Source organism: Gallinula chloropus (assembly GCF_964237585.1).
Source record: "Gallinula chloropus genome assembly, chromosome: 3".
In the NCBI taxonomy this organism is placed as follows: Eukaryota; Metazoa; Chordata; class Aves; order Gruiformes; family Rallidae; genus Gallinula; species Gallinula chloropus.
The window spans coordinates 14,818,791-14,842,937 of NC_140087.1; the positions used below are offsets into that span (position 1 = coordinate 14,818,791).

The 24,147-nt window shown below is 33.8% G+C and overlaps 1 protein-coding gene across 1 annotated transcript in view; it reads right to left on the bottom strand.

Moving 5' to 3' along the window:
- Positions 1–24,147, bottom strand: part of GRIK2 (glutamate ionotropic receptor kainate type subunit 2) — a gene marked incomplete at both ends in the record, with an annotated part of 375,780 nt that overhangs the window by 159,539 nt on the left and 192,094 nt on the right. The window contains 3 exons of the mRNA XM_084262244.1: positions 3,961–4,074; positions 12,442–12,549; positions 13,794–13,937. Of these exons, the coding sequence (XP_084118370.1) occupies positions 3,961–4,074; positions 12,442–12,549; positions 13,794–13,937 (366 nt within the window). The remainder of the gene's footprint in view (positions 1–3,960; positions 4,075–12,441; positions 12,550–13,793; positions 13,938–24,147) is intronic.

Sequence of the window (24,147 nt, forward strand, 5' to 3'; positions counted from 1 at the left end):
ATTCCTTCTGCCAAAATACTCAAATACATTTTTTATGGAAGTATAGTAAAAAAAGTAGTTTCACATTTCAAAAGTAACAAAAAATGCTAAATTTGAGATTTTCACACACCTTTCATAACTTTCACACATTTCTTGAAAAAATTAAGCTTCACAACTGTGAACTTTTCAAGGATTTGATCTAAGCAGATACAGAAAAGCATGCAAAAGTTATAAAGGAAAGAAAAGGAGCTTCTATTTCAGCAGAAGGCGGCAAATGAACCTGTACAAATGATAAGATGCACAAGTTGGTTTGCAACTACCATAAATAAACAGCATGCATGTATGTTCATAAATATGAAAATTGAAAAGTTCTAAAGTAGAGCAGGTACAAGAACAAAACTATTTAAGTACTTCTACTCAGAATCTGAAGAAAAGATATAAATAAGAATTTTGATAGCTGGCATAACAAAGTCAGCTTAAAGAGCATCAAATTACAAGAAAAACTTATTAAAGAACTTGTAAACTTTTTTGCTGCAATTTTTAAAATATAGAATATTCAGTATGTAGAATTTTAATTGTAGAAGTTCCACTGCAGATGGAATAAAAAAATACTGTGAAAAAGATTTGTAATATCAATACTATGCTTATAAAAAGATACAAGCAATATTGTTGTTGTTGTTGTTGTTATTATTATTATTTCTGGAATGTTTCCCCCCTACAAATCTGACAGACATGTTCAGCTGGTACTTTGGGCTGGTATGGAACCAGAAATTGGAACCTAGACACACTTCCACACCAAAGTACTGGGAACCCTGGCACCTTTTCATAATAGAGCTGATAAATTGCTGATAAACCAAGGAACTGTTTTTCAGATGGTTACCTAGAACATGTATTATGCACAATTAAAAACAAAAAAGATCATACAGTTCCTTTACAAGTTAATTACTTTTTTGAATTGTAGTTTACTTACTATTAGAATAATTATTATTCATCCTCAGCCACTGCTAAAACAGCAGAGTGTACTCACAGTTGTAAAGATATTAATGATTACAATATAAAAGAGAAAATTCCAAATTTCAGAAGACAGAATTAAAAATATAAGAAAGACTGCTATCTTTAAAAAAAAGAGCATTAAAGTAAACTACAGAGAGAATTGATCAAGACTACGTAACTGGCAGTACACTAGAGACTATTGTAGAAAGCTGTTAAAGGGAAAAAACAGTATAAAAAAACATGGGAACAATTAAAATTAGAGAATTGCTTGATTTGAAAGCAGTATTTTCCAGACTTTAAAAAAAAAGGAAAGAGACAGAAGGTCATGAAGAAGAAAAGGTTCTAGGAGTCTTAATATTTTATATTGATCCCTTGCATTGCTACAAAATGAATATTCAGTAATATGCTTTCTATCCAACAGAAATGTATTTATTAAGCACAAAAATACAGAGCTACAAAAGCAAACTAGTCATGTGCTTCCCATATCAGAATTTTTTGGTTCATTTCATTATTCTGAGTATCATTCTTATAATGTCTTCATAGATGAAAAGACTTATTGCAGTTACCAAAACTTTCACTGAAGAGTAGCTGCATAAATGGTAGTTACAAGTAAGCAATTTGTAACACCAATTTAAAGCCCTCTTATTTCTTATATTTATTATTTCATTTAGATATGTGCAAGAGGACAGATCATAGAATCATAGAATGCTTTGGGTTGGAAGGGACCTCAAAGTTTATGTCATTCCAACCCCCTCGCCATGGGCAGGAACACCTTCACTAGACCAGGCTGCCCAAAGCCCCATCTAACCAGGCCTTAAACACTTCCAGAGATGGGGCTTCCACAACCACTTTGGGCAACCTCTTGCAGTGCCTCCCCACCCTCATAGTAAAGCTGCTAAAACACTACTAACCAAAAGTTATCCCTAAGGAGAAAAGGTATCCTTGATTACAGAAAGCAGCTGCTATCATAAATCTCAGGAATCTACTTTTATGAGTTTTACTAGTCAAAAATCAGTGCTTATTAATAACACTGCTATTTACATTTGCACACCTTACCTTCACTTGAATCTTTATTTCAAACAAAATCATGCAAATGTAAGTAGCACTATACAAAGTCAGTACATGCAGTATATTAACACAAACTTCATCAATAGATAAATGTTAAGCCATAAATAAACTTGAAACTCTCATGAGTCATTGAGTGTTTCTTAAGCAATCTTTCAAGGATTGATCCTTGTCCCAGTATTGTCATAAATGATCTGCAATCTAGTATACAATGATACAAAGGCTGGTTGAGTACTGAGTAATGAAGTGAACAGGTCACAAATAGAGATAGGACTACGGTCTGGAAAGCAGTAATTCCAGACAGCAACTGTATGAAGCATAGTTATGTGTCAGTGGAATGCTTCAAGAAGAATCCTACTGAGGACATCTGGACAAAATGTACTGGGGGATGAGGTCAAGTGCAATTACTAAGAAACTTTGCTTGATAATGCAGTAGTTCTTATATTTACAAAATTTTAAAAATTTTGAAGGGCATTGAAAAGGAAAAAAGGCAAGCTATTTCTCTAAAAAACATGCTTTTATTTTAAGGGACTGAAAAGAGGGCTCAATCTTACTGTCTGGAGTTTTGTGAGTGTCAACAACATAGTATGCAGCAATGACTCTAGTAGACACTGTCTAGACTTTTGTAGATACCAGTAACGTATTTTGCAGCACTTATACGTGGAATGTATGTACCAGCACATTGTAAGCTTTCTAGCAGGACTATCTCTGAGAACAAGAAAACTCAAGGCTACAAGAGGCCTGAGACTAGTCATGCGTCGCTGGTAAACAAAAACAGAAAGATAAGGGCTAGAGTTCACAGCAAACAGTGATGAAGATGAGTGGATGAAGACCACCTAAAGACTGTATTATGCTTGTGGGAAAAGGTGGAAACATGATAATGAAATCTCAGAAAAGTAATTAAAGTGTTAATCACTTCTCAGAAAGTTCATGAATACGTATGTATAACCGGGCATATAAACTGTGCAACTTACTTGTTCAACACACACATTAGGAGTTACCCAATGAAACAAAGGATTCAGAAGATTTTTCTATACTTTATAAATCTTCACATAAAAACAGAATTTAAAAGTAACCAAAAAGTTACCCACTCAATGTAATTATATGCCTTGTGTTACATAAAAGTTTAGAAGCTCACTGGCATCTAGGTAACTGTGAAAATTGATTCTGGCTTGAGATGTCAAAATGTGAAAAATACATGTTGGTAGGTAAGCGCTTATTGAAAAATTAAACTGTTGGGAAGTGATTTTTTTTTACATCTGCAAATTCATGATAATTGTTGCAGCAGACATCTGGAAAGTTTCAAAATGGTGTGGAAATTAGCGAACATTAATTTTTACATAACTAAATATACATAATTATAAGTAAAAAATAGTTCATTTATCATTGTGAATTTATTAACAATGGCAGTGAAAAAAGTTAGTTCTGATCTAGTTCAAATAATATCTCAAATACATATATGATTAAAAATGTCAATTTAAGTAATAAAAATAATGAAAATAAATGTTAAATCGTTCAAACTTTCCTTGCAGACAATATCACGGCATTAGATTGGCAAATGAAAGAAATACATTTTGCTCACTAAAATTGTCGGGCCAAACCACTTTTTTAAACAAACACATTTTGCCTCCTCATATGGTGTGAGTAAAAAACTTTTTGATAGAACCAAACATTTTAGTCAATAATAAGAGAAGTGGAATTACCAATCAACTGTCATAACTAAAATTGGGATAATTTACTTACAATTCAGATGACAGGAAATGTTCATGACCAGCTTAACAACTGGAGTTCATTCATGACAGTAATTTTTAAGTAACTGTAACGTATACTACAGATAGTTCATTACTGTTGAAATTAGTATAGCATATTCTGTTACCTTGCCTGTAGAACTGTATTTCTGGCAATGCAAATATAATTCCTTACCAAAATGGTGGTAACAATTAAAGAGCGATTGGACAGGGAATCTGTGATGTTCGCTGGTTTTCCTTTCTGATTCTCTGTCATGTTAAGGCCACTCAATGGATCCCAAGTTCCAACCTATAAAACAGTAAATTACTGTTACATTTCATCATCTAGAAGAGAATATTACAAGGAAAACCAGATTTCTATAAGAAAACCAAAATAAAACAACATCAAAGATCGCCAGTATTTATCAGTAAGACCTGTTCCATTTTTCTCTGTCATTACATATAAAGTCTGCTTGTTTAAAATCTGATTCACAATACTTCAAAGTGTTTTTCATAAAGTGTGACATGAAGTGGAAATATTATGCACAGAATATATAAAGCTCGTCCAAATATTTAATTTTCCATTTAACCTTCATTCTTCGAGATAACCAGACCTAAAGATAGCTTCATGGTAAGGATTTACTAGTTTCTGTGGTCAGAGAGAACAGCAGAGTAAAAATATGTTTTGGGAAAAATATAATGAATACTGAAAGCACGTTAAGTGTAAAAATTGATTTACAGGTAATGTTTGGTACATAGGTCTTTTGACACTTTAAAAATAGGTTTTTTACCATAATAAGGAGGTCAAGGGTTCTGCTTTAAGGTTCAGGTCAAAGATAGTCTCACATACAAAGTACTAAGTAATATATCTTATGATTACATCATTTATCTGCAATTTCATCACTATACAATAAAATGGACAAGCAGTAAGTATCTATTTTTAGATATCGGATTGTTTGTATTACTCCATTGCCAGAAAATCCCACCATATTTTTTTCTTTGACTTTAGAAAGGATTTCAAATATGATTTAAAATACTGAGTAATGTCTAAAATATAAGATAAAGATATTTTAAAAGTCTAGAGAGTAATTTTAAAATTCTGTGAGATTTGGTTATGGATTTTTATATATATATGTATGTATAGATGTATACATAAACACCCACTTTTTTTTTTTCAATCCTTCCTCAGAGACTATTCATAGACTTTTAAGTGATTTGTTGCAGTATGGCTGCTCAGTAAGCTCAAAATTAAGTTCAATATGGGTTAAATAAACAGACTTTTATTTCTAAAACTGAGAATACAGCAAAGCATGAATCAGCGGAAGCTGTAACAGACAGAAGAAAAATTCATTCTCTGTTTCTACGATATTCTGTTCCACAGAAATCAATATTTTATCCTCCTTCTTTACATAACACTGAGTTCCAAAAGGTCACTCCTTCAAATGGCTGTGATTGTTGAATTTTGGCTATTCAGTACCTTATAAATGGTCCGATAAAAGAATCCTGGGTGGCAGAAAGGGGAACTTGTGTTGATTCTATGATTAATTCCTAAAAAGTGAAAACCTGATATTCTAATATACACCTCAGAATCTTCACACAGTAAATACAGTCACAGGGAGGTTGTCAAGCCCTCAATCCCCCATTCTTCTATTCAAGTCTCCTGAATAGCTGGACTAAACTGGACTGAACATCCTGATCTGAACATTCCAATGAATATAATCCATAGTACAGAATCCAAACCAGGAGTTCTCATGAAGTTGACATTATGCTCCACAGTAAGACAAAGAATCTCTGTGATATAAAGACTTAGCTCTGTAAAGAATCTGTTTATTCAAGTTGAAGCTAGTCCAACAAGAGATACAAAAAGACTCACCATCAAATATCGTAGAATATTCCCTAACATGGCAGAGTATGTGCTCTTCAAGGACATGGTATCTAGTTTCCTGACTACACTTGAGTGGTAAATTAAAAACTTCCAAGCTTCCTTAAAATGATCAGGTTACTGCAGAAATGTTGGACAGAACTTTCCATTCCTTTATTGTTGCTTTGATAAACAACAATTCTCTAATGTTTATTTGGGGTATTTTGTGGGAGTTTTTTGTTTTTTAATAAAAGTTTCCAGAAAAAAAAACCTCAAGTAACTTGCAGTCTTATAATTAATTTACATCATCTGATCTAAGACAATGGTGGCAACATAAGGTAACTGTCTGGAACTAGTCCTATATCTTTAATCCAAACAAAAAATACATGTATGTGATACTATCAGACACCTTTCTAATAAGAAATTAAGAGGAAAATAATAATTATCCTTCAATTGAAGTTTATGACCACTGAGTAAAGGTAGATAAAGAGGAAAACCTAGGAAATATTTGCTTAAACTGACTGTAGAGTCATAATTCTCACAGAACTGTGTATTTATTAGAAAATTGCCTGCATGTATGAAGACACTATGCCTTTAGACTTCAATAAATGGAGTTTCTGGGAGTGTTTTGGTGTAGTATTGCAATATATTTACCATTTTCTTATATTCTTCCCAAGATTTCTGCAACTAGCCACTTTCAGATACAGAATACTGAACTTCATGAACGTGGAGATTCTTTTCTCATGCATCACAAGAAATGTTTGCAATTCACTTTTAGGCAGATACACTCTGAGGTTTCTGAATGGAAAATGAATCCTATAGCACTTAAATAAAAAAAAACTTTTAAATAATCCTCACAATGTTTACTACTCAACAGTGCAATAGCACAATTTCAAAACTAAATTTCTTCAGAAGTGTTTAACAATAACCAGTGTCATCATCAAAGGACAGAATCCAGCAAACACCTAAAAGAGGTTTGACTAAAATTCACCCAAGTTTCAAATTTATTGAATTCTTTTAAGTTCAAGTATTTCAGTCTTTAAAAAAAAACCCAAAACAGTATGATTGGTCTTATTTTTAAAAATATTAATTTAATAATAAAATGCAATTGCCATGGTTTCTGAGGGAATAATACTCTAGGAAAAAGATATATACCAAATAAATACAAGCTAAGTAAAAAAATATTATATCTATTAAATCAGAATGAATAATTCAAATTCTGAATACTGAAAACCACACACAATTAATATGCAATTTCTTTTTAAAAAAAAACAACTTTAGTAGGTTCATATAGTAGAAGAATTACAGATAATTATGATACATTCTTGAACCTTTATCTAGTACAGAGACTGCAGATTACAGTAATTGTTTGCATAAACTTTATATAGTCTGCTTAGAAACTAGAATTGATATGTAATGAAAAAATCTATTTTGGACTTCAGCTCAAAGTTACTAGTCACTTCTGAAAACATTAGATTGATCTTTGTGACATTTAGCAATATATTTGGTATCAGAACAAGGACATAAACCTTCTCAAACCATATCAAAATTTTCCTTTTCTCAAGGTTATTGATCACTAACATAATCGAATTTCTGAGTTGATCTATAAATTTAAGCATAAATGTAATTTGGAAGGCATATTTAGACATAGGATTTTTTATAGATTGTAGTATAAATTTAGCTTGCATATAAATAAAAAGGTCACAGGTGAATATTTAGACACAGTTATGTAAATTATAGGTAGTGGTGGCCTCCTTTTATCCCATTCGTTTTCAAAGATACAGCATGATACTTTTTTCTTTGCTATAGCATGTCTAAAGGGCAAGTTTCCTCTTTAAAAAGAAAATGCAATTTGTTATGTAGTCAAGATTTGCTTCTACTCATGCCAACCGCCACAGTTCAGCAAATTATTTATTAAAAAAAAAAAAAAAATCAAATTTGTAGTCTCTTAGTAATACACAGACTTTCTTTAAAGCAACTACCTGTACCGAGACCACGACAATGTAATTGTCATGATTTAACCCCAGCCAGCAAGTGAGAATCACACAGCCACTCACACTCACTCCCCTGGCATTGCCATGGGGAGGTAAAATTAGAAAGGTAAATGTGAGAAAACTTGTGGGTTTAGATAAAGATTGTTTAATATTTGTTTAATTTTTAATTAAAAATACTGGGTGGGAGGAGAGGAACAGACACAACATGATACGACACAACACGACACAAGAGTAATTAAAACACAAGAAAAACAAATGACACGAAAGAAATTGCTCACCACCAACCAACTGATCTCCAGCCAGTCCCCAAGTAACCACAGTTCCCACCAACCTCCACCCTGCAGTTTTACGGCTGAGCATGGTGTCATATGATATGGTCAGTTGTACCAGTTGTGTACCCTCCCAACTTCTTGTGTACCTCCAGCCAGCTCACTGGTGAGGCAGTCCGAGGAGCAACAAAGGCCCTGTACTGTGTCAGCACTGCTCAACAATAACTGAAAAATCAGTGTTACCAATGCGGTTTTCAGTACAACTCCAAAACGTAGCCCCATACAAGTCACTACGAAGAAATTTCACTCTTTCCCAGCCAAAACCAGCACAACAGTTCAGCACCACCCCAAAAAAGAAGCATTGTACACTTCTGAGATTTAAAATTTCCGAGTTCACATATAGAGTATTTTACTGAACATCACTCTCATAAGACAGATGTTATCCACAAAAAGTCAATAGATTGAAGTAGCTTTTTTATTTCAGCATGTTCGAGAAAAAGAAATTTATGAACAAGCAAGTATTTTCTGATGCTAATTTCCTTTAAAACTCTCCTAAGAAAAGTAACTTCCTCTCTGAGTCAACCAAAACTGTACACGCTACTCACAGTGACGTGCCACAAGCATTGTATCAGGAAGAATCATTGCCCTTCCGCAGTGGTACCAACTGTCTAACTATTCAGCCAAAAATCAGAACCATATTCAATGCCTGAAGCATTGACAAATGTGTTTACAGTTTACCATCTTTTCTCTACAATATTTTGTAGAGTATCTAGTAATAGCAGTGATTACATCAAGAAAATAATTATTTATACTCCAGTGTGAGCAATATTATTTCTTCCTATTTATGTACTTCCCATTTGGGAATTGCTTAATTTATTTTGCTTTCTTTTGAAATATTAATATGCATGCTGCCTGTGCCAAATACCATGTTAACACCAACATGTCTGGCTTCCATAGCTGTTATCTCACTTTCTTTTTTCTCTAACTTTTACAAAGCCACCTGTTTTTGGCCTGTACTGTTTTTTTCTCCAGGTCATTAATGCACATACTAAATAAAACAAAATATTACACTGATATGCTGAACAATAAATTGCAACTCATTTTGTGTCATTTATAGTCACCCTGAGCATAGGTTCCTGAGCAAACTTCAAGTCAGTTGTTAATATCTCTATTCAAGAAATTGATTTTTCCTAGTGACAAATTTTCATATAAAAAGTGGTATCAAATTCAGGTGTTTGTTATCTCCCAGAAGTATGAAAAATAATTTCTCAGAATGCAGCTTCAGTGTAAATACTGACTGATTGCAATTTAAATGGTAATTTTTTCATTGTACTGGATCGCCACACTGGGATTTTAACTATCCTTAACTATAAATAGTTTCAGCATGTCCAGACTGACTGTCAGCAAATTTTATTGTACATTACATTAGCAGCACTCCAATCATCTATTAACTTTGTCATTTTCATCTTACAAGAAGCTATCTTGAATTGAATTTTTATCTGGAAATGTATACTTATTGATTGATGCTTGATTATCACATCTTATACCAGAGTTTCAGGAACAGATATATTACGTGAAATCTGAGACCATACATGGCATCTTTTTTAAATCAGTGATCAATTTTCTTTTGTCAGTGGCTTCAGAAGTAATGATTTAGGTAATTTGCCATAATAATAACCACACAATTTATCTAGCAAACTTTTTTACAAAATTGGAAAGAAATATTTTTCTCAAGACCTCTTAATTTTTTATCGCAAAAGTATTACAGATCACAGCTGAAATTGTTCAGTTGAACTGTTGTCCTTCAGATAATAAATTGTTCCTCAAGTTTTGAATGAGGGTAGATGAAATAATTGTTATTTACAGTATGTAAACACAACACACATAATATGGCACATGTAATTTCGATTTCCCATTTTCTTTTATCCACAAAAGAGGGAAGGGAGGGAAAAAAAGAGGGAAGGGAGGGAAAGTGAATGAAAGAGAAGGGATTCTAATTACCTAGAAAGAGGCTTGACAGGATGGTGGTTTGGGAAGAACATTGGAAACATGCAAGGACAAAGATGGGGAAAGGCACCTGAAGAAAGAAGAAAGCAGAGACAAATGCAATCAAAAAAGTAAAGAGATGAAGAGGAACAAGTGGACAGGGATTATATGAAAAGGGAAACAAAAAGAGAAAGGGAAAGAAGAGAGGGAGGATAGGTAGTGGTGAAAGAGGGAGAGAGGGAGAAAGTAGCAGAAAGCAGGAGGGAAAGAGTGATGCAGAGAGATGGAGTGCATATGTGAAGGGAAATTCAATCTGATGTGCATATGCCTTAATTTCCCTTTTCCTAATCTCATATCACTACACCATACAGAAAATGCTTTGCTTTTGCTCATAGGTATCTTTGAATCTGTGTAGCATTCCTCAACCTTTGCTAATGCTTTCCTAATTCCTACATTTCACTGTTTCCTATTTCTCTTTCCAAAGTCTGTACATTTTGTTGGAAAATTAATATCACCACAATCCTTTATCACTTAGCCAAAAATGAACCATGGAAGCAGTAAAAGTATTTCCCTTTTCTGCAAACTTCTGTATTGAGAGTTCAAGCATAGGCTGGCTGCTTTTAAAAATCCATATCCTTTGACAACTATTTCTGTTGTCTCCTTCATATCTTTCATTATTAATTTCCCAAGTTCCTTTTTTCAATTATGTGTTTTAGAGTATTGTATTTCCTGTTATATTTATTTTCTTCCCATATCTCTACTCTCTGTAGACCTTTTTATTTCTCTACTTTCGGTGGAGTACATATCTACTAATATACTGTCAACTGAGAACTAAATTAACATGCTTTCATGTTTCTACTTTCACACCAATAGTGATGGCGAAATAAAAACAGACATAACACAGATCCATATGAAAGATACCATTCTTTTAGCCCATTGCACATCTATTATTCAGTGTTTTACACCAATGTTCTCTCAGCAAATTCTCAGCCCACATAGAAAATTTTGTAACAAATCCAATTCGTTTTTTAGAGCATTGTTAAGTAGTATCATGTATGCTATAAAAGACAAATATATTACACTGTGTCTATTTCTTTAATTATTTTGCATTTCTTCCTGAAAAAAATTAAGTGCAATGTAGAGATTTTATTTTCCAGAAAGCCATATTGCTTGATAGATCTCAAATGCCACCCAATGCTCTTAAAGCCATCCTAGATTACAGAGACTTCATTTCCTCATTTCAACTATTATCATTTCAGTAGCTCTTCCGCCACCACTGCCTTGTTTAGCTGTTCCCGTGTCATCAATTCTTCCATTTCTGTTTCCGGTATGGAAGACAGGTTTCATTACACCTATTCTACTCACAGAAAAAGCTAATTTGCTTTTTAAATCTAATCACTACTATATACCTTTCCCCCCCTTACGTTTCCAGAGCTGTGCATTGCTAGAAGTTTTAAAATACATTTTAGCCCTATAATTGCTGGACACTTAAAAAGTGTTATTACCTATGCAAGCATTTTGAAGCAAAGCTCCTGGCTTCTGAAATATTAAAAGATCTTCCTAGTAAGAGAAGATGAATATTCCAAACCTAGTATTGGGGGTGGGGGGAGGGGGTGGGGAGGGGGAAGGGAAAGTTTTGGAGAAATATGTTGTTTATGGCAGCTTTTCCATTCAATGCAGAGAAAGGAAAATGCAGTTCTGCAGCATATATCCTTCACTTAGATTCTCGTTTTATTTGCGGCTGCAACTGGGGGCAATAGCTGATAGAACTTTAGATAAAGGAAAACATGTATTTACCAAACACTGAACACCACAGGCAAATACAAACTACTAGGCAGATGCAAATGGAAAACCCTTTGTCTGCTGATTAGAAAGTGAGACATTGAGATGCGAGAGATGTGAGAAGATGATGCGGTTTCCAACCCCTAAAATTCTGTGATTCTGGTGTCATGTGGGAGGGCCAAAAGTCTGTACATGCTTCCCAAACCCTTTAGTACAATTATAAAGCATGTTAGGGCATTTCTGATTCCTTTGGTCTTTCACTCCACCTATGTACAAGAAACGTTCACGTCAGAAGACAGACAAGTTTTTAGTACCACTTCCAGATAGAAACTTTGTATTCCGAACAGAGTACCAAAGTCCCTTCTTAAAACAAAGAAAAATGCTGAAATGAAACCATTTTATTGAATTCTGTTTGAGGTAATTAGTAAGATGTAAAGAAAATATACATACACATGCCCACAGGTTCACACATGAGGACAAGCAATGATATTAGAATTACAACCAAAACTAAACTCAATATAGATAAAAAAACCTATGTTAATGTATGACTCCATATTCAGCTGTTCACTCTTCCCCAGTGCTCTTGAATCTAAGAATGAGGCTAGACATACTAAGAGACCACTAACTGTTAGATGGCAAGATAACAGTTTTTACTAGAAGATTTTGAAACCATATATTAAGTTTGGAACAGGTATATTGCCTTATGTAACACTTTAAATGTCACTGGAAATAGTACTATATTTAGGGGCGAGGGGTTAGTTTGTTTCCTATCACATCTTACATACCTTTTCAAGACCTTCTTCCTTGAGGCTGATAACATCTAAATCAAAATCTGTTCTTAAGCCATTGGTTTTGTTGAAAGTTATCCTTCCTGTGAGGCCTTCCCAGTGGGCCTATAGAGAGAGGAAAAACAGTTTCTATCAAAAAATACCTCTTCCTTTTTTTACCCCATAAGAAGATATTTTACTTCTGCCAGAATGGGAGCATTAATTATTCATTGTATCTAAATAATGTACTTTGTGTTTGGTTAAAAAAAAAAAATCCATTAAATTAACTTTTCTTCAGTCTTCACAATTTTTAAAACAACTTTCCATAGTACTCAATACATTTTTCCTATTAAATGAGATAAAAGGCTCTTTTGTTTTCATTCCTTCATCATTCCTGTATGCATTTCCCCTTCTGCTTCTCTAGATGACTCCTTCTCCCCCAAGCCTCAATCTCTTTCATTAACAACATTTTTTGGTTTTCTGTCAGGAAATTTCAAATAAAGGCTTACTTTTGCAAGATGCTGAGTCCCCTGAAACCACACTGAGACAGCAAAAATTGAGGTCACTGAGCCAGAGCTGATTCTTTTAATAAAGTGCAATATCCTCAAATTTTTATAACTTAAAGTCTACCTAGGTCCAAAATTATTGTAAAGGAAAGAATGTTTAAAAGAAAATTGTCATCCTAAAAAGAACCACTCTAAATAATTCTCTTTATCATAGTATTTTGCGTATCTAGAATAATAAATACTGGATTAGTATCAGTACTGCAAGTGCAAGAAACTTGAATACTCTACAGTGTTCATCTTTAGCACCTCAAATCTCCTGGTTTTACTTTAAATCATTACGTATCAGTATCTAAACAGCTACTAGAAGACAAAGGCCACATATATTAATTTAACATAGGAAAAAACCACAAAAAATCCCAGAGATTAAACTTAATTCTTGCCCCTTTTGAATTTATGCTAATATTTAGTTCCCAAATTTTCCATAGTCAGTCCATGGTTTGGGATTGTAGGGATTTGGGTTTTTATGTGACAAATGCTCCAACCCTCTCCTCCTTGTTATCTATACACAAAAAATCTATTTAGAATGCAATTATTTCACCCTTTTATGGGTTTTGTTTCAACTGACACCTCAGGAAAACCCACTTTCAAATAAAAATGCTCTCTTGCCTGCTTAACTCATTACAAGTTACAAGCTGAAAGATGGACATTGGCTGTGGAAAAAAACCCAAAAAAACAATTAACACCTCCCCCCCCCCCCAAAAAAAAAAATCCCAAGAGGCAGAATTCATGTAGAGTGAGAACAGTAAAAAATGGGAGTTGGAAAAAAGGAAAGTAATGAAGCAGGATACTTCATTAGTAACTTACCTCTTTAATGAGACTCATAAAACGTGTCCCAAAGCGCCATGGTTTGTGGCGATTACACTGTAGTGAGCTGACAGTCATCTGTGGGAACTGCTGGACAGCCACTGACACCACATGAACCGCATCGTACATTAGTGCTGCGTCCGTCTGAAATTAGAATGGAAACAGAACCATCAACACAAAACAAAAATATGTGAGAGAAGGGAACGAAAGCCTGGTACTGCTCGTTACATTAAGGAAATAAAGAATTGCTTGTGTAGCACAGTAAAATGCAGCCTTATGGCCAAGTCCTACCTAAGACCTGTCAGGACTTTCAGTTGCAAATTTTGTTAATGTTGAAATAAGAATCCAAATACCAACTTTTCATGATCACTGGAGAATACTGAGACCTCTGATGGGTCATGTTCCCTTAAAAAAGCAGTGCATTAGGGGTTTATATAAATCACTATATGTGTTTGATTCAAGTTATTTTCATGAGCAAGGCAAAATAAATAATATTTTTTAAAAAAGCCAGAAAGGAAAATCATACTTATGAGGGAAAGTGCACAGGCTAAGAAGATAAATGTTTTTTCTGTTTTGAAATTACAGCCTAGCTACAGTCCCAAAGGTACTCAAGTGATTCATTAATAACTTTTTATGGGTATCAGTTTAAATCTCTAGGACAGATATAACTGGTACCTTCTATAAATCTGAGGCAAATTACAATTGCATTAAACTGCACATTCTTTTTAATGGTTTTCATGTCCCACCCTAAATAAATTGGCTACTTAGACCTTGCATGTGCAAACTAATGTTGTATTAGCAAAGGACAGACAGCCTCTCAGCACACAGTCATGCTGTACAAGAAACTGACATCTCTCTCCTGTTCTATTCGATAAACAGAGGCAAGCCTTGGAACCAAAAGCAAGAGAGGACCTTAGATTCAGCTGGTGGAAATGAATGCTATGCCATCTGCTCAGCATACCTTAGAGAGAAAGGACCTATTTCCCCTTCTCATTCACATAATTACTGAGCTGTGAAATTAGTTCTTTAATGGATAGGAAACCTGGAGATTATTGCACTTGTCACAATACCATACAATGCAATACAAAATGAGTTTATATAGTGCCTTTCATGCAAATGCATCCCAAGGCTCTTTACAATAAAACTAAACATAAAACTGCAGAAAAGCTCTACTATTATAGCCCATAAGCTACTGTTAAAGGGGAAAATATATGTTTACATTTAAATGGCTCTCCCAAGGAGAGATTTCAAAATTCAAACAGAAATAAATTCTAATTTTAAAATAGCCAGTATAATAGGTTTTGATGATCTCAGATGCCAAGTAGTTTATGCAGGGGCTCCAAATCAGTCAGAAAATATTTTTGCTGCCAAATTTTTCATTATCTTCAAGGCATTAAAGTGCTTTTAAGGCAAGCTGATGTTTGACAAGGAGGCAGCAAAACACCAAAAAGTTGGAATGACATGCTGAGTAAGCATCATACAAAGCTTAATATTCTAGAAGCAGTACTTGGCACTAGTTGGAGTCTAGACAACAGTGTTTTAAATAAACTATACAATAAGTACAACACGTTAATCTGGCACAGAAATACAAACTTCTATTTTTTTCATCAGCTTTACTTCTAAAACTGTAATGCAGGAAAAATGAAATTGCTGTGAGACTTTAGCAAAAGCAGCCCATTAAGAAGCAATCAGAAGTTTAAAAAACAGCATTAACTGATTAATTAGATATAAATTTGGACACAGAACTGATAAGACTCATCAGCAGGAATCAAATGGACATTATGCCAGATGCAGAGCAACATGGCTTTTTGTCAAATTCTGTAAGCACTGAGCTCAAAATTTGTAGGATGACAAGATAGTCAACTCCAGTGGAAGCATTAAAAAAGCCACTGCAGTTTTAGAAGTAATACAAACTCTCATAATACTTTTTCATATTTGACTGATGAATATTGCTTCATTGGAAATAAACCTAAATCAGAATGTAATCTCTATTTTTAGATGCACACAACATAAACTAATCACTGGCCAGAAACTGAGAGCCCTACTTTATTTTTACATGTTAAAAGATAAATCCCTTATTTACATTCCACAATCCACCTTGTATAGGAAGATTAAAGTTAAATGAAAGATTAAATGTTTGTACTGCATCATGTATTGAAAAATATATTACTTTAGTGATTCAATATTGCACTCATCTCACTGGGTGTAAGCATTGATTTTACAGCTAGAGAAAGAAACAACACAGAACTTGGGGAAAGATACATACTTGAATTTGGAAGTTGGGCTTTCCTCTTGGTGTACTTTTCCTCTGAGAGACAGTAAGAACTGATAACTGTTGGCCTAGCTCTCCACCCTCATTCATTCAAAGTCTTGCTAAGATTTAGGTCTCACTGCCCATGGTCAGTACCACTTTTTGTTCCTTAAATCACACTTTTGGATATATGGTTTGTGGTACAGAAGCTACTGTAAGTTTCAGCAGAGACTGAGTACCAGGAAGGAAATATCCTTAATTAAATTAGGACTTTTTATTTTATCTAAATAGAGATTATCAGTCTGGAAGGAAAAAGAGGTAGAGACTTCAGGGAAAGCAATGGTCTTGAATTTCTTGAAATCTGCCACAATGTTTCCATTCATCATATTACTGGAAAATTATGTAAATATTGAAAATTATTAAATTATTGAAAAAATAGGAAATTATTGAAAATTGTTAAACAATTTTCGGTCAACTTGTATAAACCTCTGAAGAACTATGTTGTATTTACAAAGATATTTTGGGACAGTTTCTAAAACATGGGTTCTGGGGTGGTCTTTTTCTTGTTTGTTTCACAAAGAAATATTTCTTTCACAATCTTACTTAGTATTTATGACAACTTACTTGGATACAGATAAACTCATCTAAAATACTGTTTATGATAGTAATTTGTATTTCTACATCTACAAAAGAAAGAAAAATACTACAACTGTGGAAGCTACAAAAATTTTTCATCAAATTGAAACAGAATGAGATTGAATTAGGTGATTAATGTCAGGTGACAGATGTCTGTGACCACAAGTCTGTTTTCCAGTTCAGTCTGCCAAGTAACAAGAAAGCTTTTAGCACTCAGAGGTAACAGCTTAATCAGAGACACGATTTCAGTCACAATATATCTCAAATAGAGAGAAAGTACACAAACTCAGCTGGATACTACACATTCCTTCCCTACACTCTTCTGGCATTCCTTTATCTCCTGTTTTACTCTGGGTGTTGTGTTTGCCTCTATGTTTTACATGTGTTTATGTGTAATCACTTCTGAGTCTTGGTAAATTACTTCCTAAATACTGTCTAACAAATTGCATGCAAGTACTCTAATCTCGCTGTGAAAGGGCTGGTGTGGAAGTAGACTCAGAAAGTAGTAAAAGAGCACCTCTCTATTCTCCAAGCCCACATCAGTGTAAGAGATTTTCCTCTTCTGTCCCCAACTGCACCCAAAAGATGTCAGATACGTGTTGGCAGGGTAGTGTTTTTAACTGATTTCTAACCTACATTGGTGAATCTGATGCAGAAGAAACCCACTGTAGCCTGTGTCTCAGCTAAGAAAAAATCTCCATGTAATGGATCTGACAAACTGCTTCTCTGCCAAGCTATTTCTGCCCTTCTTATACAAAAAGTATGATTTTTAGTGACCTTCAGCATAGTGATAGGCTAGACAAGAATCAGCTGAAAAATCTGAAACCAAATGAACTCTTCATGCAGTACAGCTGCAAACTGAGATCTAGATCTGTATCCTAAGACTTTACAGAAAAGTGAGAGAAAAGGTTCACACTCTGACAGATAGATAAAATATAAGTAATCCAAACAGAACAGAGGAATCATGGTCTTCATAACCATCTTCAGAATTAAGGTACGTAAGGATTCATTGTTGGGGGTTGGACCCAATGATCTCTCGAGGTCCCTTCTAACCCCTATAATTCTGTGATTCTGTGATTGTTGTCTTTTGATACTTGAATCAACTAATGTGCTAGCAGCTTTTAGAATCACAGAATCACAGAATATCTGGGGCTAACTGATTATTAAGGGTTAAAAAAAATTGCAGATTCCACATTTAATGATATCAAATCATGATTCAAATCACCTTATTTGTACAGCAATGTTTTGTATGACATTTCAATTTACCTTAATCAAACTCTACAAGGATTTAATGTATCAGTAAACTAGTCCTCTCTCTGTTCATATCTAAGTGCTTCAAAATTATCTCTAAATTGCAAAAAATATTTGTTTTGTTTTTATAAAATGTAATTTTATTAAACAATCAAGTTTAACATTAATTAAAAATGGAGGACTGCTTGGTTAATTCTGTTTCATGATGAGCTGTATCATAAATAGCAGACTTCTCAAAGAGAAAAAAAAATCAATTTCAACTTTTACTATAACAAGTTGTAGTCCTCTCTAATCTACAATTTAAAAAAAAATAGAACTGTTACATAGGCATGATCTGGAAGAACTTTCAATTACTCAAATACAGATAATTAAAACCAGCTTGAAGCAGGAAAAAACCCTCAGGTTTTCAATTAAATGTTAAACTAAACTAATATGACTGTTTTTCCCCTTAATTAAATTTATTACTTATAAAAGTCTATGAAGAAGTATGATCTTCTACTTAAAAGGTGCTCTGTGAAGTGCTTGAATACACTAATAAATCAATGGGAAAAGAAGCTTAATAAATTTACTTTTTGTTCTCTAGCATCTGATCCAGTGTGGATCCCTGACAAAAATTAGTTATTTGCAGTATTGGTAGCATATTTTCCCTCTATCAGAGGATTCTGGTATTACAAATCTGTGACACACAAAATCTCATAACTGCCTTCTTTACTCAGCTAATTTTTTTTCAGTGACTATGGGAAACCTTTTCCACAGAAAAGAAATTAAAGAGGGCCAAATAAGAGTGTTTCACTTGTTTTCATTTTTTAAAGGAAATAAGAATTAGTTAGTTAACTAAATTATTCCCCCAATATAAGGGTTGCCTTTATAACAATTAGGTTGCTTAACCATTTGCAAGATGTTTTTATAGTAAGTGTAAGATATTATTAAAAACAACATCCTTGCAAGTATGTTACATAATTTTTTACATTGTTCTGTATTTTGTGTGTGAACTTTACTCATTCAAATCAGGTCTAGTAAACCCAAGTTAATATCCCTTTGACTCTGAAAGAAAGGCAAAGGAAAGGGGAGGGAAAAAAAAGGAAAAAAATAAAGCTAATGAAATCTTTTATGTGTGTCAGAGAAGGAACAGAATTTAGTAATTTCTCTCAGAATTAAATTCAGATACAACTCTTCTATAAAACAGTTTGAAAATCTCTTGCATTCTAACAAGACTGGATTTTCCACAATAAAAATTTTAAATATCTGATTCAGAAAAGATGTCAAAATACATTTCTTCATCAAAGACAAAGCAAATGAGAAAGAAAATGCAATACTATAACATTCTATAACTCAGTTTGCATGACCTGTCCTATCACAAGGTGAAGATCTGTCGTTACCAATCACTACTGTCATTATTATCAGGTTACAAATACATCATATATTAAATATATCTATTTTTATGCAAAATATTTTCCTAAAATTATTGGGTTTAGAATAATTCTTTAACAAGCAAAATATTCCATGCAAACCAAAAATGAAGTAAAAAAAATTGAAATATAATATTCTGGTTCTCTAGTCAGTTCTGTGTTAAACTGAATTGATTTACTAAAAAATCCAAGGTAGAGCAATGTACAGTTCATTTGAAATACTGCATTACATGAGCCAAGCTTTTCCTGTTGGTTAATAAAGTATGCATATACTATTCCTCCTTTTAGTTCTTATGCTATCTTTACCTGCGTATTATCTGAAGAAGTGCTACTACATTAAGCAGGATAGCTTATACTTTTCATATGCAGCTCATTATTCTATTAAAGATTTACTCTGTCTTCCTGTGTCTTGTCAAATTTTGCCCTAGTGAAATAAGCCTAACTACATTTAAATGGCCAAACTGTTCAGAGGGCTTTGCCTAGTGTCTGAGGGTAATGTAATCTGGAAAAAAAAAATAGCGTATTAATTAAAGGGAGGCTTAAATTCTTTTCAAGTGTGACTTCATTAGATGCATCAAAAATGAAATGAAACTGAATGCAAATGCTTGCAAATGTATATCTTCACGTTTCCTAGGTGACCATGACAAAAGTATCCAGACAAATGCTTAAAAGAACACTTGCACTTTTTTCTCTCCTTTTTTTTAACAAATCCTTGAAAAATCTGTGAACATGTTAAAAGCAATTCGTGTGAAGTCTTTAATGCAATCTGAGACTTATTTCATCATACAATAGCATTTGTTACTGAATTTCCAGTAGCTATACCAGACAGCCATCTCCGGCCACAGTATCTTCTGAAATGCACCTGGTTCAGAATGGCTGTGGCCAGTCTGATTTAACAAAGTGTTTACATGCCTGTTTCATACTGCAACAGGATTTTCCCGCTGAGCTTGTATTTATGGTACCTGTCCTTGTGAGAGTTTAGAACATAATGACAATGTTACATTCCCATTTGGCAAAAGAAGTGGAAGTACATGAGGCAGAGCATGTTCCAGCAGGACAGAATTTTATGTTGGCCCTTATAAATTGTATTTTATTTCCTCACACAACAGGATGAAAAGTTGTTTGTTTGCAGGATTTTAACTCCCAATATATCCAGACTATTTCGAGTCAGCTTTATGAGGGACAGAGATGATGTTGTACAATTAAGAAGGTAAGAACAGCAGCTCTGTTTCTTTGATCTAACAGCCTGCACAAGTAGTGGATACTGGAGGTACAATGAAGAGGACAGCCTAGTCAAAACTCCTCCCTCCACAGCATAAACTTTTTATGGAGAAATAACATTATTTAGGATGCACTGCACAGTAAGGATTTATGGTGGCATACTTATTAATTTCAAAGCCCATAAAAATGTCCCATAATCAATCACCTTAGCCTGGTAAGCAGTACTACTTTGTTACTTATTTTTTTTCTGTTATCATGACTGATAATTTAACACACATACACATAATTATTAATTACAAAGCCATAAATAAATGGCATGTTACATAAATAAAGGAAACACTTTGCCGGTTTTTTGTACTTCTGAATTTCCCCCCACCTACCATTCATTTTATCACATATTAGTCTTATTTCTAGGTTATTTCCATAGTAAGCACAGTAAACAGAAATAGTCTTCTGTGCAGGTTATTGTTGTTATTACTATTATTATTAAAATATTGACTTTATCATAGAAGCTTCTTTTCTTTTAAACAACTCAGGAAATATAGGTAGGAAAAAAGATGAGAGAAAAGTCTGACAACACTCAGAAGTCAGGAAAGGGTGACCACCTACAGTGTGGAAGAACTCTCATTGGTAATGCAATTACTTAAAAGCTGTCTCATTTGAAAGAAAATTATAAAGTTGCCTTTAAAAATTACACAAGCTAAGATAGTGTACACATAAAAATAAGAATTTATTATAGATTCCATTATTGCATGCTCAGAAAATTTTAAGGGCCAGATCTTGAATTATGTGAGGAAATGTGATTTTAACCCAAAAAACAACTGGTAACATGAGAATTCCTTTTCCCAAAAATTCTCATACATTGCAGGGCAGAATAGAGGGGAAGGATCACCTCCTTCGACCTGCTGGCCACACTTCTCTTGATACACCCCAGGATCCCATTGGCTCTCTTAGCCCCCAGGGCACACTGCTGGCTCATAGCCAACCTGTCATCAGCCAGGACCACCAGGTCCTTCTCCTCAGAGCTCTTCTCCATCAGGTCATCCCCCAGCCTGTACTGATTCAAATATTATTCCTTCCCAGGTGCAAGACTCTACACTTGTTTTTATTAAACCTCATTTGGTTTCTCCCTGCCCAGCTCTCCAGCCTGTCCAGGTCTCGCTGAATGGCAGTGCAATGTTCCTGCATCTCAGCCACTCCTCACAGCTTTGTATGCCTGAACACTCTTTCAGTGGAGAAATTTTCCTTCATATTCAATCTAAACCTCCCCTGATGTATGTTAAGACCATTTCCTCTCACCCTGATGTATGTTAAGACCATTTCCTCTCACCCTGTTGCTAGTTACTTGGAAGAAGACACCAACACCCCATAGAAATTTGCATTACAGTTTGAACACAATATGGGTAGCAACGATGGAAGAAAAGTCCTTTCAGCAATTCATAATAACAAGGATATTATCATGACATTAAGATAGCTGTGGACACAATGGGAGTCTGAGCAATGTCTGCAAAGAGTTTGACATGCAAGCAATATAAGTATTGGAAGACATTCAATTTTTTTTGACAGTTGAATGATATGTTAACATTTATATTGGTAAGACATAAGCAGATGATACAAGTCAGCATACTATTTCAATTGGATATAACAACTGTCTGAAGACTAAAGCAGAATTAGGAATCCTCTAACTGGAAGATGTATTAGGAAAGAGACCGAAAGAAGATAATTTCTGTAACCCCTAAAAACCAAAAAGAACAAACATTGAGGGGAACAGAAACAAGGAAAGAAAGGAAAGCTAAAGAGCACAAAGCAAGCATGGCTGCAAAAATTTAAAAAATGGGAAAAAAATATGAGTCATTTAATCTTAGAGGCTTAAATTGTATTAGATTTAAAAATCTTTAACAGTCATTAAAAGAATTGCTGCACAAGACCAGCAACAGAAGATATTTCAGTTAGATGATGCCTGACAAGTGTAGTAGCATGCACACAAATTTCAGAGGCCCAACATGCTACTACTACTATTTACAGAAAGCTCTCCTACTCAAGGCAATTATGATGACTGAATGAAATTAAGAAGAAATGGCTTGCAAAACTAGTTCCTCCCCTCTTTGGGTAATAAAATCTATTGTCCCTGAAATCATTTCACTTAATTCTCACTTGCTAACACATCCCACAAAACCATTTTGCTGAGTGAGATTTAATAAATCTCTCAGCCTGGGATTAAATTTTACTGTTTTATGAACTGTTAAATTGCATTGTATGCTTATTAAAGCCAGTGTTTTCTTACTTTTTGACACATTCCCAACTCCACTCTGGGGTACAATTAAGCAAATAGTAGAGAATTTGTTTTCACCCCAAAAAACCATTCCATCTGAGCACCAGGAAGCTATAAACAATGTTTATCTAACTTTTTTAAAAAACAAAAACTAGTTAGATAGTATAAACTTTAAAAAAGAAACCCAAACCCTGGAAGCACTTCAGCTGAATAATCATTAAGGCATAGTTTCTTAGATTATTTTTTAACATTTGTTTGCCTTTTGAATTTAAAACAGGATGTTTGTTTATGGAGATGCTCAAGTGATTTTATTTTCCCCAATATCTGAATAATGAGAATTATTTATTTCTTATACTATTAAAAAGGCATTAAAACTAACAAGCAAATATTATTTTCTTTAAAATATTATTATTCTTTAAAAGAAGAACTTTTTTTTAATAGGCCAGGTAATGATTTTGGAAAAAGTGAAATTTTGCCTCACACAGAGAAAGGAAAAGATTCTTCTTTTTTTTTTTTTTGTCTTAAAGCCTCATACATTGATCTCTGATTCTCAAAGGAATGGAAAGTAGAACATAGAAAAAATTAAAATTTTGAGAAAAGGATGAGGCAACGAAAAAATAGGTAAAGCCCTGCAAAGGATAGCAATGCTGTTACCACGTTCTTTATCATTACATAAGGATGGGCATTTTTAATTGGCATAATAAAGACATATTTGCCAGTACAAAAGTTTGAAGTGGTAGAATTTTTTATCTCAGAAGATAATCTCAGATAATCATGTAATGGGATAGAATATTTATGGTGCTAAGTGCCTAAAATTATCTGAAAATAAGTTAGGAGGGTAGTCACTTATTGCATCTTGATTTTAACTTAGTAGAGGTGAAATTTTTAGACAACTTCAAATTTTTCCAGCAGTTAACACAGGAGAGGTAGTTAGTGAGTAGGTATAAAAGAGTATTTTCTGAAATAAGAACAGCTGTATTTCTCTTATTTGCCTGACGTTTGGTTCCAGATTTGAATATCATTTTAGCAACTACAATGCTAAACATTGAGAATGCAACCTGAAGTGCACAGGAAAATTTTGAATTATGTTATCTGACAAAGACACAGTATCATTCTTAAGTAGTGTTATGTGCTGCAAGCTTTAAATCAATTTAAATTCTTGTGGAGCAAAAGCTTTAATCTTAATTATATGATAAAATTTCAGCTGAGGGAATAAATAGAATGACTTTGAGAATATTTAAAAATGCATCTTCAATGTTTAAATTTGATTGAATGACAATGTGTTTTCAAAGCCAGTCTCTCTACACAAGGAAT